This window comes from Phoenix dactylifera, chromosome 2 (genome assembly GCF_009389715.1).
Source record: "Phoenix dactylifera cultivar Barhee BC4 chromosome 2, palm_55x_up_171113_PBpolish2nd_filt_p, whole genome shotgun sequence".
NCBI classification, from domain to species: Eukaryota; Viridiplantae; Streptophyta; class Magnoliopsida; order Arecales; family Arecaceae; genus Phoenix; species Phoenix dactylifera.
Genome location: NC_052393.1, coordinates 5,406,898 through 5,422,128, shown reverse-complemented (window position 1 = coordinate 5,422,128; position 15,231 = coordinate 5,406,898). Strand labels below are relative to the sequence as shown.

General features: G+C 37.7%; 1 protein-coding gene across 1 annotated transcript; it reads right to left on the bottom strand.

Annotated features, from left to right (window-relative positions):
- Positions 1 to 4,292: 4,292 nt before the first annotated feature.
- On the bottom strand, positions 4,293 to 14,887 carry LOC103714555 (protein AE7). The gene is made up of 6 exons (XM_008801840.4): positions 14,675 to 14,887; positions 12,635 to 12,816; positions 10,418 to 10,523; positions 10,221 to 10,320; positions 4,872 to 4,917; positions 4,293 to 4,762 (listed from the first exon to the last, which is right to left on the bottom strand). Exons 2-6 carry the CDS (start codon positions 12,756 to 12,758, stop codon positions 4,662 to 4,664), a joined length of 477 nt encoding a protein of 158 aa, XP_008800062.1. The 5' UTR covers positions 12,759 to 12,816; positions 14,675 to 14,887; the 3' UTR covers positions 4,293 to 4,661.
- Between the last annotated feature and the right edge of the window lie 344 nt (positions 14,888 to 15,231).

Here is a 15,231-nt window from a genome sequence, read left to right as displayed (position 1 = left end):
TATTGTTAATATAACACTTCTCACAAAATAGGGTTTCATTACTGAATGCCTCCAGGAACTTTGCAGGTCAACTTGAACAAAGGAATCGAGTACTTTAAGTCATATGTCCTTAATATAAACTTGCGATGATTAAATTTTCTAATATTAATTACTTCGATCAGTTATTTATATATTTGTTAAAATAATCTAATCCTTAATGTAATGACAAATAAGGAACGAGTTCCATGCACGGATAGGTTGGTAAATGAGTTGGAAATATTTTACAAAATCGCAGGAAGCAAATTTATATAGTTAATAGATAACTGAAATATCATGTATTGTACTTTATTAATTAGAACTGGATGATGATAGTAGATGTTTTTTTTTTTCTTTGAGAATAATAGAAGATGTTCTAAACTTTTTTATCTTAAGGCATGTTTGGATATTTCCAAGAATTGGACTAAAAATCTTATAGGAATCAGGTCTATTGACCCATCTAGCTTGTATTTTGTAAAAGTCTGTATAAATCCAACTTAAATTCTAATTTTTGAATTGCAAGAAGATTCTTATGTGCGACGTAGTGTGCAGGTGAGGGAGATCCTCCTGGAGGGGGATTCTGCGACGATCATCGAATGGATTCAGGAGGTCTGGGGGGAGGGGAATGGATTCAAGGCTATGGTTTGTGATGGAATGGATATTCAAGCGCAACATGTATTTCGAGAGACCAATGAGATGGCTGATTGGGTGGTATCCTTTGTCGCCAACCACTCAGGGGACCACCTATGAGTGGGCGAGGCGGAGGTGCTTAGTGCTTTCTAGGATGTACTGTTTTTTGATTTTCTTGCTTGTATCCATATATATTTTGTATGATAGCAAAAAAAAAAAAATTGCAAGCAGAAAAAAAAAAATCTACATATGCAAAATTTTCAGCCTAATTTTATCGGAGTAGCTAAAAAGACCCTTAATTTTATTTATTTTTCATCGTTCTCCGGCCAAGAAAGTACTTCTTTTGAGGTATGAAATCCTCAAAGATATAGAATATCCATGAACAAGTCATTGTAGCCGATCCACGCCCAGACCCAAGAAACAATTGCAGTTCACAATTAAAGCATGAGGAGGAAAAGAAAACAAACTGATTCGTGCATTAATAAACCAGGAAAACAAGTCGATCTATTGCTAAGATGGACGCGATTATAACCCACAGTGCAAGGATAAGAACACACGGGAGCACTTCTCTCTGAGCTTTTTGTTGAAAAGAAGTCTCTTCTTTTACCACGCACGGCAGAGCCTTGAGCTCCGACGAACAAGCCCTGACGACCCGGCACCGAGCGATCACGTCGGCATACCGCGAAGGCAACTTGACGTCCACCTCCAACGCCGTCCCTCCTCGCCTTTGTCCCCCCGCCAGCCCATCAGACTCCGCATGGGACAACACGATGTTCGACCCCTTCAACGCAGTCCGGAACTCCGCCACCCTCCCCGGCCACTGGCAAAACTCGGGCGAGACGCCATCGCCGACGACGACGCCCGAGTACGAGACGGAGATGGAGCCACGGTCGAAGCAGCGAACGGAGAAGCTCCAGAAGGGGTGCTCGGCCCGGACCATGGCGTCGAACTCGACGGAGACATCCCGGGTTGACGTCGCATTAAACTTCGTGACGGAGAAGCTGTCTATGGAGAGCTTCGGGCGTGGCGAAGGGGTGGTGGCGACGAAGTAGACGGTCGGGATTAACAGGACGATGGCAGCGGGTATAATAACAAACCTCCGGAAAGCAGCGATGAGGCAGAAGATGGAGGGTCTCCATAGACGGGGATGGCCCCAGCAGATCTCATCGTGGGGGATCGTCGCATATCCATTGATGGGGCGGAGATGGAAAGCCATGGCTGGGAGAAAGAGACCTTAGAGAGAGACTTCAGTTAGAACGAAGAGCATGCATCTTGTAGCGTTATTAGGAACCAAACTAGAGGAGAGAGATCTTACCCGGTATTTGGAGCACAGGAACGAGAGTAGGTGGAAAGAAAGGCGAGGTACCTCCGCTGATTTATGGAAGCCGATGGGGGCAATTTTAGGAAAGGATGCAATCGGATCAAATCAATGAGCATAGGAAGAAGAATGGAATTCATAATCTTTTGGTAAGATTAGGATTCATGAAGTAAGACGATGCAAATTATTATGACAAAATAGGAAATATATATCGCACGAAATCAAGGGTCGCCCAGTTCTTGCCATTAATTAAGGAACACATCGTTATTAATTAAGAAAACCATCGTTTCGATACGAATGTACGTAGAGTCTGAACTGGTTCCATCTAACAAATCGGAGTACTCTCACTTTTACCAAAAAAATTTCTAACCAAAAAAGAAAATGAAATTTAAAATAGATTTTTTTTTTTTTTTAAGGATGGTGAACCTATCGAGATGTATTATGCATCTCAGCTTAGAAATTTTTATAATTTAGGTTGTAGGGAGTCTATTGCCCTTTAATACAGAGGATTGTGTGGTTTCCCATATGTGAGCTCAGTTTGAAGCCGGGAGGAGCCCTGGCTCGGATCTAAGCTTAGTTCCTGCTGTGGTCTAACTAAGAGTGAAATGGCAGAAAGTAGTTTCAGCCCAAGGAGGGCTAGAGTCACTTCAGTGATGTGGGTCCTCAATCATGACTCCATTTGGTTCGGAGAAAAGGAAAGGAGAAGTGTGGTCCACTAAAAAAATAGAGAAATGATTAATGTTTGATTGGAGTTTTTTTTAAAAAAAAGAGGTTGGATTTCTATAGAGATAAGATTCATATATTTTTATGAAAAAGAACAATCCATATGGGACATGGAAACATCTAATTTCCATCAGCTGGAAATTAAGGTAAATTTTTTTTCTTTCAAAAGTATTTTTCTTTTTTGGGTTGGTGGCGGTACAAAAATGATGAAGAGGATAATACGTGAGACTTATATCGGCCATGCTTACTGTAATTTGAGGCTCAAATCACCCTACACTGGAATCGGTTCATGGATGAAGGTTGATGGACTGGTGCCATGCAACTAAATCAAATAGCATTTCCATCCTTTTCCCCTCATTGGATTAAAAGAAAGACTACATGTTCTTCCACAGACATTCCCCCCTTTGATCAGTATTTGACATAAATTCTCTCGTGGGAATTTGCAGTCTCCACATTCAGGACTTCAAATGTTGCAAAAAATATTTCCAGGCCAAGAAAACCTGAAAGAAACAATTGAGAGAAACATATGAAAAATTTGAAAGATTGATCTATATTACAGGAATGTGTCTGACACAATCAGCATCCTCATACATTCATCTGCTTCATGTCAAGGTAGCACTCTTCTTAGTTATATAATTTATTGCTTAGAGGATGAACCTGTTAACGACCTTTAGAACTCAGCCAGCTCAAAATCCAATATCATTAGCATAGCCAAAAAGATAAACGCATCTCACTGAAGATGCTCGAAGCAAATCACAATACACATCAAGAGATTCTGAATTGCTGGTGAGAAAGTTCGCAATCTACAACTGATTTATCACTATCAAGATTTGTCGTACTAATCGGTACCAAAGAATACCAACAGTATCATACCTAGTACGCAGTATCGGAGCATACCAATACTCGGTATGTCAAATCAGATACCGTACTGGGCATACCAACATTGTAACAGGACGGTGCCAGTATGGAATCCAATACCAAGACAGCGAACCTTGATCAATATACAAGGGCACAACTATCAGATTAGTAAGCAGAATAACCTCGACTGCAAATAACAAAAGGCTACAAAAAAATGTAATATATACACATATTGTGGAGCGTTACCAATTTGAAAATCAGTCATGCATAGTAGTAGATTAAGTATGATCTAAGTATGATCAAGATACAAGCTTCATGCTACTTCCTCCAAATCTTATCACACATGCACTTGAAAAAGGCCCAACACATGCCCAGACTATCCATTCATTTGATACCAAGACAGAAATATACCAAAAAGTCCAGTGCATTACATGTAATGCATACAAATATTCTGACATACACTTGATAATAAATTGTTGTTCCATCAGATTTACTTTGTCTGGTGATCACACAAACCAATTTGCTCAAGGTCACATGATTCAGAATTTGAAATATTGGTGCTTTCCCATTATATGCAAGATAATACTGAAAGAACGATTAAATCAGAATGAAAAATATTGGCCAATACTGCAATAGTCATGGGGGAAAAAAGATCAAATGAGTTCGAACGCATTTTTACAAAAAGTGACAATCACCATCAATAATTGAAGAATGTCTAGCAAATAGGTGAAGTTCCCCAACATAAACATTTAATACCACACTAAAGACTTAGCAACCCTTCATTCTTTTTAAGAATTCATACCACAAATATGTATTATCTTCATCACTGTGCACTTCAAGCATATGATAGCATTGTATTTTACTAATCATTGTAACGTATTTTGGATAATCACAACATGAGTTCCAAAAAGTACAGACACAAACAAGGAAAGTAGTTGGATCCACCTGTGGTCGACCTTAACAGAGCTCGAAAATTACCCATGTATAATCTGGCATTATCCGAGGGAACTGACAGTAATCGTTGGATTCTGAAAGGATGACCAATTATTTCTTCTGTATACAACCGTGCAAACAAATTAAATCATCCATCCCCCGCAATTCTGCACACAACTACCCATCATGCAAAGGTTGGTGCTAAGCACTCGTTAACCATTTCCAACAGGTTGGGATTCTCTAATGCTGCTGCTACACGTTCCTTGTCGTTCAACTGCTTATTTACTACAAGAATTGAGAAATAAAGTGAGATTACAAATATATAAATATTGTGCTACCAGAAGAATAAATGAACTAGTATCAAATACAGTAACAAGTATGAAGATAAAAGTACCAGCAGCTTCAGTCGCATGTGTTCCAGGGGCTATCCTAACATCAACCTATAGAAAATGCATCAAGGATTACAAGATCACAGATCAGTTAATCTTAACCAGACATGAAGACCGGTAACTATTATAAACAAAGACAATAAAACATCATCAAAGTTGCTAATCACACAGAAAAACAAATATAACTAAATCATCGCAGTTTTCCAAATAATATAATCTTTTTTAAGTAAACATGGTGGTTTCTCTCCTAAGTCATTTCTTTTTCTTAGTTCTGATGATGGCTAAAATGACACCATACACAACCCTTGGCCAGGCCAAAAAGAAACATTATAAGGCCTGCAGGCCTAAACTGGCATTAACAGTGCCAACAGGAAAAAGAAAACCCAGGGCAACACATGGCCCCTCGAGCAGAAAGTTGACATATGGAAACCATTATTCTTCAACATGTGCTCCATTTTATTGAGCACAGATGAAATATCTGGAGAAGGAAGAACATCAACTTTGAAAGCAAACCAAACCAAAAGTCAACTAGGAGCCTTCATGATACTTCAGTAATGTTTTTTTTTTCAGTAGCAAGGCCTCTGTTAGATTCCCCTTCTAAATGCACGAACATGAATTCACATACACTACAGTCTGATTTCATAATGCCATCCTCTCCTCCATAATTTCATGCCATAGACTTATGCAGGTCCCTTTCATAGTGATCCTAGTCGTTAACTCATAAAGCCCTCATCAAATCCAAGTAACAAAAATATTCCACCTAATTATGACTCTTGAAGCTTTTTAGTCACTCAAAAATCTCATGTACACTCCAATAGTATCATGTGAACTCTAAGCCCACAGTGATTAGCAGAAAACCATGCAAATTTAGATTTTATAAATTCAATCTATTCTATGTTGCAAAATAATACTCCAACTGACATCCCAAATGATATAAAGGAAGCTTGCAAACCTTATAAATTTCTGTATGACTGCTTTGACCAGTTAAATGACTTCTACCATAACTAAGGCTGCAAGAAAGTTGGGTTGGATCAGGGATGAGCACAACCCACAACCCACATCCAATCCACTTTTGAATTGGGTCAAAATATTGAACCAAACCTAATCCAATTACTTTCAAGTTGGATCTGATCGGATTTAATATTAATTTTACAAAACCATCAGATTTTTTGGGTTAAATTAGGTCAAGAACAATCCAAACATGAATCATAATAAACATATATAAAAAGATTATCCAATTATATCACCAACAAGTTATGCAATAAAATAATAGTAAACAATACAAATATTATCAAAAACATAATGAGATTTGATTCAAAACCACAAATCATCACAATAACATAACATAAATTATCAGCAAACTATATCATGAAAAAAAGACTAATTTCTTATATTTAGAGGGTTTCGAAAGATATACAATACTAGTTTTGGATCAGTTCGGGTTGCTTCAAGTACAGATTGGGAATTTAAAGATCCAAATCCAATTGATATACAGAATGGGTCATGTTTTTTAATCTGAGCCTAATCCAAATATTTTCACTTCAGGTCGGGCTAGATTAATTTTGGATAGGTTCCAACTTGGAAGTAGGTCAATCCAATTCACTTGCAACCTTGGTCCATAACCATTGTCATCAAGCCTTGTCCCAACTGTTGGGGTGGTCAATTTTATAAATCCAGTTTATTTTCTTCATTACATCAACTTTTTGTGAAAGAGACCAGTTCTAGCGCTTTAGCTTTAATATCAAAGTAAGTTTCTATATTAAGAAATAGAAGATGATGTTCAGCTGTTGGTTTATGCTGAATTTTTCTGTTTGATTGCCAAAATAGAATTTGCAACCATTATTCCAATCAACGTCATTTCCACTTATTTATTATGGACAGATCCTTTGATTATTGAATCTATGTGGCATGCTACCATCTTCATTGTTCAACTTTTATAATTCATGTCACATCTACATAAATATGTTAACATTTATTATTTGGTAATAGTAATATATATATATATATATAAGATTTACAAATGAGGTTAATTGTGTTAGTATTACATTTTTATTTTTTGGTATATTTTTCTATAGATGGATTGCCTAAGTCACTAGGCAGTCTACCTTGATGACAAGATGGTGCCTACAAAGTTAGGGTCCTTGCCGTCTAGGGATTGCTCAGCACCTTGACAACCTTGTGACATTCTCTTAAGGTTTGCCATCTTGGTACTGGTCCCTATGCCAGTGCTATACTAGCACAGTGTCGATACAGTACAGTATAGAGTTTTTTTGGCATACCGAGTGTCGATACGCCGTCCGTACCAGGTACCGATACCAAATCGGTATGATATGGTACATCCTGTACGGCCCGATTTGGGCTGGTACGGTGTACCATGCTTTCTCTCATCCTGAAAAAATGACATACAATCACGTAGTTAGATTTTCAAATAATCTTAAAAAGAATATATATCACCAATGGATACACTAAAAGCACTTATATGTAATCCAAAGGATCTTTGTCCTGTTCTCATGATAAGAACCCAAGAGAAAGTCAAGATGCAGAGGAGGAATTCTAGGCCTATAGATTCCTGAGTCTTTAAGCTATTTCATATTTGTCGATGAGAAAGAGAAAAAGTTTGATATATAAAACAACTCAGGATCTCACCTAAATCCTAGGCAGAAGTAAGATTTGGTTGAGGTTGATGTTGGGTTGAGATTTATAAATTTGAATTGGCCATGGGCCCACAAATTCCAGCTTGAGCTCAAGTATGACAGAGTTAGGGTCGACCTTCCACCCAAACCGAACTTGACCCAACCCAATATGCAAATAAATTGACGAAATGCATATTTATAATTCATATTTATGTTTCATATAGACTATTTATATGTTTATATAGTTATATCTTCTATCTTGTAAAATTTTGGATAAGTGTACCACTAAAATGATGAATTGTTGAGGCCTCAATCCAACAAATATCAATCCAACAAAAATGCTGCAAACCTTTCCACTATCTCAAAATTCATATTCATTAGGATCTAACCTGACCAACATGGCAAAACCCGACTCGACATGACCCCACCTTGACTCGCCAACCCAATCCAACATAAACAGAACTTTAACCAAGGTATGCTGAACTAGTACTGGTAGGCGTACCGATGGCCTACCGGACCGGTTCAGGACCAGTTCGGACCTGTATCGAACTAGTCTGCATAACACGGGCCGCGCGCGTGAGTACTTTGCCCAGCGCACGCAGGCGCGATGTGGTGAACCGGTGCGAACCGACCGGTTCGCACAAGTTCCTAGCCGTACCGGACAGAACCGTCCGGTACGCATCTAGTACCGGCTGGTTCTGGCCCGGCACCGCTTGGTTCCGATCCCATATGGACCGGAACTGTTTTTCAAAGCAGAACCAGATAGGTCAGAGACCGGACTGGTTCGGTTAGGGCTGAACTGGCCGGTACGGGCCCGTTCAGCATACTTTGATTTTAACTTAAAATCGGGGTCAGTTGGGTTAGATTAGAGAAATCTCAAACTAATCGCGATTTGGGTAAGGCTAGAGTTGGTAGATACATAAGTAGGGTTGGGTTAGATTTGCCCTTAACCTAACCCAACTCGCCCAAGCTGCAGCCCTAGCTAGAAGTTATTAATTAGGGTCCTTGACTTTGCTTAAGTATCCAAGACCTCCTCAACGACTAAACAAATGCTAGTACAGGTTTTTACACATTCTCCTGTTTAAGCCCAAGCATTCTCGCTAGGGAAAGGTCCAATCAAAAACAAAGATATCATGACCAACTTGTGGTTAGCCACAAAAAGGCTTATGCTATAGTGTCCTCTAGGCACAAACGGGCCATGAGATAAATCAACTTTAATACCATTTGAAATTGACACAGGACCTCAACCAAAAAGGGTTATCAAGAAGTTGTAAATTAGAGTTCTAGGTCCTACATAAGTATCCAAAACCTCTCCAATGCACATCTAGTGTCGGGCTAAAAACACAACCATGTGGGTTCTTACATACTCCCTATTTAAGCCTTTGCATTCTCACTCGAGAAAGTCCAATCAGAAATAAAATGCAATGACCAACTCATGGTCAGCCCCAAAAGGGGTTATGTCGTAGTATCCCCTAGCTGCACATGGACCATGGTCAACTCTAATCCATTTATAATGACCTACGACCTCGCCAAAAAAAGGCTAGCCAAAAGTTATTAATTAGGGTCCTTGGCCCTTCTTAAGTATCCAAGACCTCCCAAAAGCATATCCAATGGGGGAATAAGCACACGCACGCACAAGTTCTTATGGTAACAGAAATAACTATATGCCTGTTACTCTCATTAGATAATAGAAAATTAGAAACTAACATATGGATATATGTGTTCCATAGCCATATGGAGTGAAGAGATCCAATTCTTGATCACCTTTATCATGTTACGGATAATGGAGTAGTAAGTGACAATCAAAATATCAATATTCAAGAGCAAGCTTGTCTAGATGATCACCTTTATCATGTTACAGATGATTTAGTAAGTGATAATCAACATATCTATATTCATGAGCAAACCTTGTCTAGATGCCTAAGTAGATAAATACATTAAATGCAGTAAGTTTCATAAAAACCCACCAAATGCGTATACATTAAGAAACAAAAGTTTCAAAAATGATGTTGCAAAATTCCATGATAAGAATCTTGGTGACAAAAGGGAAATATCATGATAAGCTAAGCTTGAATGATCTCCTTAGCTTTCTAGCTAATTGTGAGATTCTTTTTCCTTTTTTTTTGGGGGGGGGGGGGGGGGGGGGGGGAGGGAGGGATATATCTATGATCCTTTTCTTTATCGACATTGGGCCTTCCATGACCTTCTAGGACATATTTCTAAGCTCCCCACTACTGGTCCCAACTCTCAATAAGCAAATTGAGAGAAATGCTACACATAAACCTTCCACCAACCTCCTACCACTATTTACCATCATCCATGTTAGATTTCCACTAATTTTAAATGATATGACAGATTATTTTTGAATGATCTCCTATGACAAATGTAACCTCTTTTAATGCAATTAAATGTAGCAAATGATGAAATGGTACATGAAACTTCTATACCAAATATTGTAGCTTTCTTCAACTTGTATGTATTTTGTCAAGGGGCATAATATATTCTAGAGTTGCAGCTGATGGAAACAGCTAGTCCAGAATATAACACAAAAAAACTAGATCACCCATTTGGCATGTAAAGAATACCAAGTGTTCATAGTTAGCTTTGATCTTTAAACAACATATAGTCTCAAACTTAAAAAGCACAACGCTACACTTGTAGGAAAATACACTGCCACAATAATTTTTGATGTATAAGGATGTACCAAATGGCTAACTTTACCTTGTAACGAGAAGGAAGACTACGCAAAAGTTTTACACGTAAGCAAAGTCCAATAACAGTTGCCATACTGCAATGCTCAACTGTCGGGGTAAAAGTGACCCTGAACCAAAGAAATAATTCTTGACGATGGAAAACAATATAACAAGTTGAACAGACAACCAAAATACAGTTCAGATTAATAGAAGATAGGTATTTACCTAACATAACTGTGCCTGTCATTAACTTCAACTGAATCTTCTGTGACCACTTTCAGTTCTTCCAATGAATATGGGTGTTCTGGGTCCTTTATATCTCTGATATGATTTAAGAATATTAAGGAATCCAAGCATTTCTCATAGAAAGTGAAGAATATACAAAGTTGGATCCACGGCAGAACTCGTTGGAAGCTTCATCAACAAAGTGAATATAACCCAAAAGGTGATACAAATATGAGAGAAAAGAAAAGCAGTTCCGGACAACCAATTGTTATGCACTGATGAGACTGACATAATAGACAAGGCAACATTATGCTGATGACGCAGAACCTGGATAACTGAATACTTTCCAGGATTAATTTGCCTGAATAAATATTATCTTCATGTCTTATCAGAATCAAGAATTCTGTGTACAGTAGCTGCTGAAAGCCTAAAAATTAAGCTAAAGCCAAATGGCACCCACAGTCATAATTCTGTCTTTTCTTTGCTCCGAATTTGACATGTTAAAGTAGAATTTTTTCAGAAAATTTTGCTAAGGATTGAGAAAGCAAGTATGACACAAGGAAGGAAAATAACCATCAAAAACCATTTTTTCAAAAAAAAAAAAAAAATTGTTATCCTAAAAGCCATGCACAATCACAAAACCAACACTCTTTGCAGGACATCCAAGTGCATTCTGAGTGTTATCCACTATCCTCTATTAGTATAACTCACTAACTAGGCTCCCTAAATTGCCCAAACAACAGTAAAGAGAGATTACTGTACACCAGAATTAGCCCATTGAACCCAGGTCTTACCTGGTCAAAGCAGCTCCCAAAAGAACCGGTCTATGAGCCTAGCAGGTTAAAATGATGAGCTGGTTAAACTGGTCCAGTAAACCCTTCGCAACAGGAACTTTGGTTCCTGATTCAGATATAAAGAACCATTCATTTTTCTAATCAGCTGCTTACCCCATATCATATCCTCATGTTGATCACGGATCCTGACACCTGCCAAGCTTTTATACTTAATGAGGATGAAGTTGTAGTAATCAGTACCAGTTGCAAGCTATGAGTCCACAATTTCTTCAATTACATCTGCAATCACATAGGTAAGTGGGCTACCTTGTAGTTCAAAGTGCATCATTGATATTTTTACCACAGGCATGTAACAACAGAAAACACTCAAATCTAATTCAAACAACTAAAAAGAAGGGTTCAAGTTCACTGACTAATCGTATAGCTAATGGGTCCTAGAACCAGAATAATTTTGTCTACATGGATCTTTGGTCTCACCTTGTATCAGATACTGCAGAAAACATGGTTTTTGCATGAAATATAACAAGATAAGTAACTTTTTAATGCCTGAAGATTAATATGGTTTGGAAATATCACCTTCCTTTTCAATCATACAAACCCTTTTCTAGGGCCTTTGATGTGTTACACAAGTAACCTCATCCTTACATTTTAGGCCACCCTCCCAAAAGCATATCAGGCAGGGTATGTCCATTAATGCACTTAACTGATCCATTATAAACAACCATATTCCAAGTCTAACATGGCTGACAACATATTACCCTGGTGAATACTCTAGAATTGGATTGACCACTAATGCCTGAATATATGTCTATAGGTTCTACACATTGTTGTAATTCAACCTTGAGTCTATGATTTCCCATAACATGCTCTAAAACACTCCAGTATCTTAAAAACCTGATATGATGTGATAGACAAGGGTATGCAAATCAATATTACTATCAGAATGTACAAAAGGAAGACTTCTGTGACATGAGGCACAATGGTCATTTTTCTGAAGGTCTGAAAATAAGCCATCTTTGAGAATGAGTGGACCAAATCAGAGATTACCTTTTCTCGATGACTGTCTTTAAGTCAAACCTAAAATCATATCTTAAATTTCACCCTCATCCTCATGTTTCTCTCTCAAAAAACTTTGTATATTCTCTACAAGCTACATTGCACATCCCTTATGTTAATTGCTCCAAATATTCATGTCAATATTTACTGGGAAAATCAAACAGCAAAAGTTTTAAGGAATTATATGGCAGATATAAGAAAAAGGCAAAATATTGGTAACTGAAAAAATTTCACAAGCGACATTTTGAGAGAAAATGAATGATCTGCTCAAGCAGCAAAAAAGCAAACAAAAGAAATAAATAAGAAGGAAATTAGAAAGAACATTCCTGGATAATCACTAGTAAAACTTAATATACTAGAAGGATATCAAAGATCTCTAGTTGATCTATAGGCTCTTCAGCATATTCATCTATGTCTGTTGGTGCACTTCGAACCCGCCTCTCTTTTCTTTCGTACACTATGGGGTTAGCATTGATCAACCCTGTAACCATTTTCTGCTACTCAAATTGAAACGCGTGAACAAAGTAAAGTCTCTTTACTTGGGTATTCCTGGAGAAAAAAATAAGACAAGAACTCAAATTAATAGTTATAGTTATGATAATAATCGAATAGAGCAATAACTAATTGAAGAAATAAGAATAGTGATCTATCATTTTTAACAAATGGAACAGTCATGTTGTTGCGAGTGCTATCCCCAGCATGCTCTCTTAGCATGGTAGGAAGAGTCAGCAACCGACTTGCAAACATTCCTTATGTTTGGCAAAAGAAGCCATGCACTACCTTTATGCTTGCCTGTTTCCATTTCATAAAGAACTACCATATGGTGGTCAACTTCATGCTTGAATACAAGATATTGTCATGAATATAAAAAAAAAACAGAGTTGATAATTGTTATTCCATTATTGTTGCAGAGAAAAAAATAGGTTAACATAAATTCAAAGGTAACTGCTTAGAAAGTAAGACCTCATCCTCATTTTATTTCTTCTAGTTGCAGTATCTTATTTAGCAAGTGATGCATCTCTCCTCAGTTCTGGCAGCTAATCATACTATTTGGCACCATCTATTAACTTGCATCATGCACTGATGTTTTAGCAGTCATTCCGTTTTTATCTTTCATCCTTTATTTTGGTGATTTATCCTTAACTATACTCAACTTCAGGCACTCATTGGGTTGAGATTAAGAGGTCTAGTTTCATGACCCACCTCCAGGTACCACTTTGGTTTATAAACTTATAGTATTTTTATATATAATAATAGGAAAAAGAAAAAAAGTGGATGCTTGTGAAGCCAGCTCATAGAAGAAAGCTTAGGAACCGTAACATGAGAATGAACTGAAGCAGAACCATTAACCATCTTATTTTTCAGTGTTTCCAAACTGGAATGTGTCGAAGAAGCAAAGAAATGTATAAATCAACATGTTTCAGTCGTAATAAAAATATGATTTGCAAATTCATATAGAATTTTAAATTTTTTTATCCATTCACCTTCTTCAACTATAACGAAACAAGCAAATCAAGTTATGAAAGACCTTTTCCATATTGTTAAATAAAAAAAATGCTAGCTTTACGGCATTAAATTCCAAAAATTATCATACAACTTATATTTTTAAAATTTTCTTCGATAATGTTTTTAAGGACAGATATAAAATGGGTTTCTCTGAAATACGTGTCATCCATATTAACAGATTACCTGGCAACCATGAGATTCACATTCTTCACAGCTTATTCATTATAAAGACCATTAGAAATGGACTCCCTCATGCTTACTCTCTTCAAATTGCATCAGGTATACCAAATTATCATAGACCAAACAAACTACCATGTAATCGCGAGAGTTTCCATTAGAAAATCTCGGTAAAATGCATAAATCAAATCCATAAATGATTACATATCTGTATTTAATTATCTGAAAATATTAATTTAAAAAAAAAAAACTGCTCCTCTGAGGTCTTCCTACTCTAATCATGGTATTTAGTTTTTCTCCGACATAAAGCGTGCTAAAGATCAATGAAAACGATGTAAAATCTCCAACAATTCGGCTTTCCTTCCACAAACAGAAAAGGGGACAAACTTATAAGTTAGGGTTTGCTACTCGAATTGCGGCCATGCCTACCGAAAAGTATAATTTACAAGGCATCACACGGCTTCATCATTCGATATGGAAGGACGTAAATTTTGTGATTCATGCATAGATTACTCGTGCAAGAAACAGTTATTTTCCAATCCCGACATCAGACTAAATCCTTCGGAGGCCAAAAAGCAGAAGAGTGGGATACAAGAACTACGTATCAAGAAAATAATCCAGAAATCATTCCAGAAACCCTAAACAAGTAATATAGATCGAAACAAGGTAAAGACAAGACGCAGCAAAACAAAGAAAAGGAACGAAAAGCAACGGAATCGCGAACCTCTTCAACCCTCGCGGGACGAGCGCGAGAAGAGGAGACTGCTCTCTAGAGGGGGAGAGGCCGCCGTCGCCGGTGCCGCCGCGTGTAAGGAAGGGAGACGGGACGAGCGCTGCCGCGGACGGCGGTGTTGGTGGTAATTGAGGGAGGAGGAGCGGGAGCTGACGCCTCCAAGAGGATGGGGAGTTGGGGGTGAAAAGGATTATTTTCTTGGTACACGAGTTACAGAATTTCTAGGGAGTTTGGATTTTCGGCAATTGCACAACCGACAATAGTTTAAACATTTAATGGGCCCGGTCCTAATCCGACCTGGCCCGGGTGCAAGTTTAGTAGGCCAATTCTAGCCCACCTCAACCCGTGACCGACCTGATCTCCTGATGATTCTCTGACAGAGACTAATAAAGAATTCCCTAAACTTTTCTTCTAAATGAACTTTGATCTCAGTTTTAGCCCTTTGTTTTTCTCTTAATATATTTTCAGTTGCTCGAAAAACTATGAAAAATAAGAAGGAAATTAAATTTCTATTAAAAAAAGTTAAATTTTAAGGTTGCAATTGTCGT

Excerpts from the sequence above, each read along its gene's own strand:
- LOC103714555 (XM_008801840.4), bottom strand. The coding sequence starts at position 12,758 with ATGGTTACAGGGTTGATCAATGCTAACCCCATAGTGTACGAAAGAAAA. Across the intron at positions 10,524-12,634 it reads AGATCAACTAGAGATCTTTG|ATCATATCAGAGATATAAAG; the intron begins ATATCCTTCTAG and ends TAATATTCTTAA. Across the intron at positions 4,763-4,871 it reads ACATGCGACTGAAGCTGCTG|TAAATAAGCAGTTGAACGAC; the intron begins GTACTTTTATCT and ends CAATTCTTGTAG.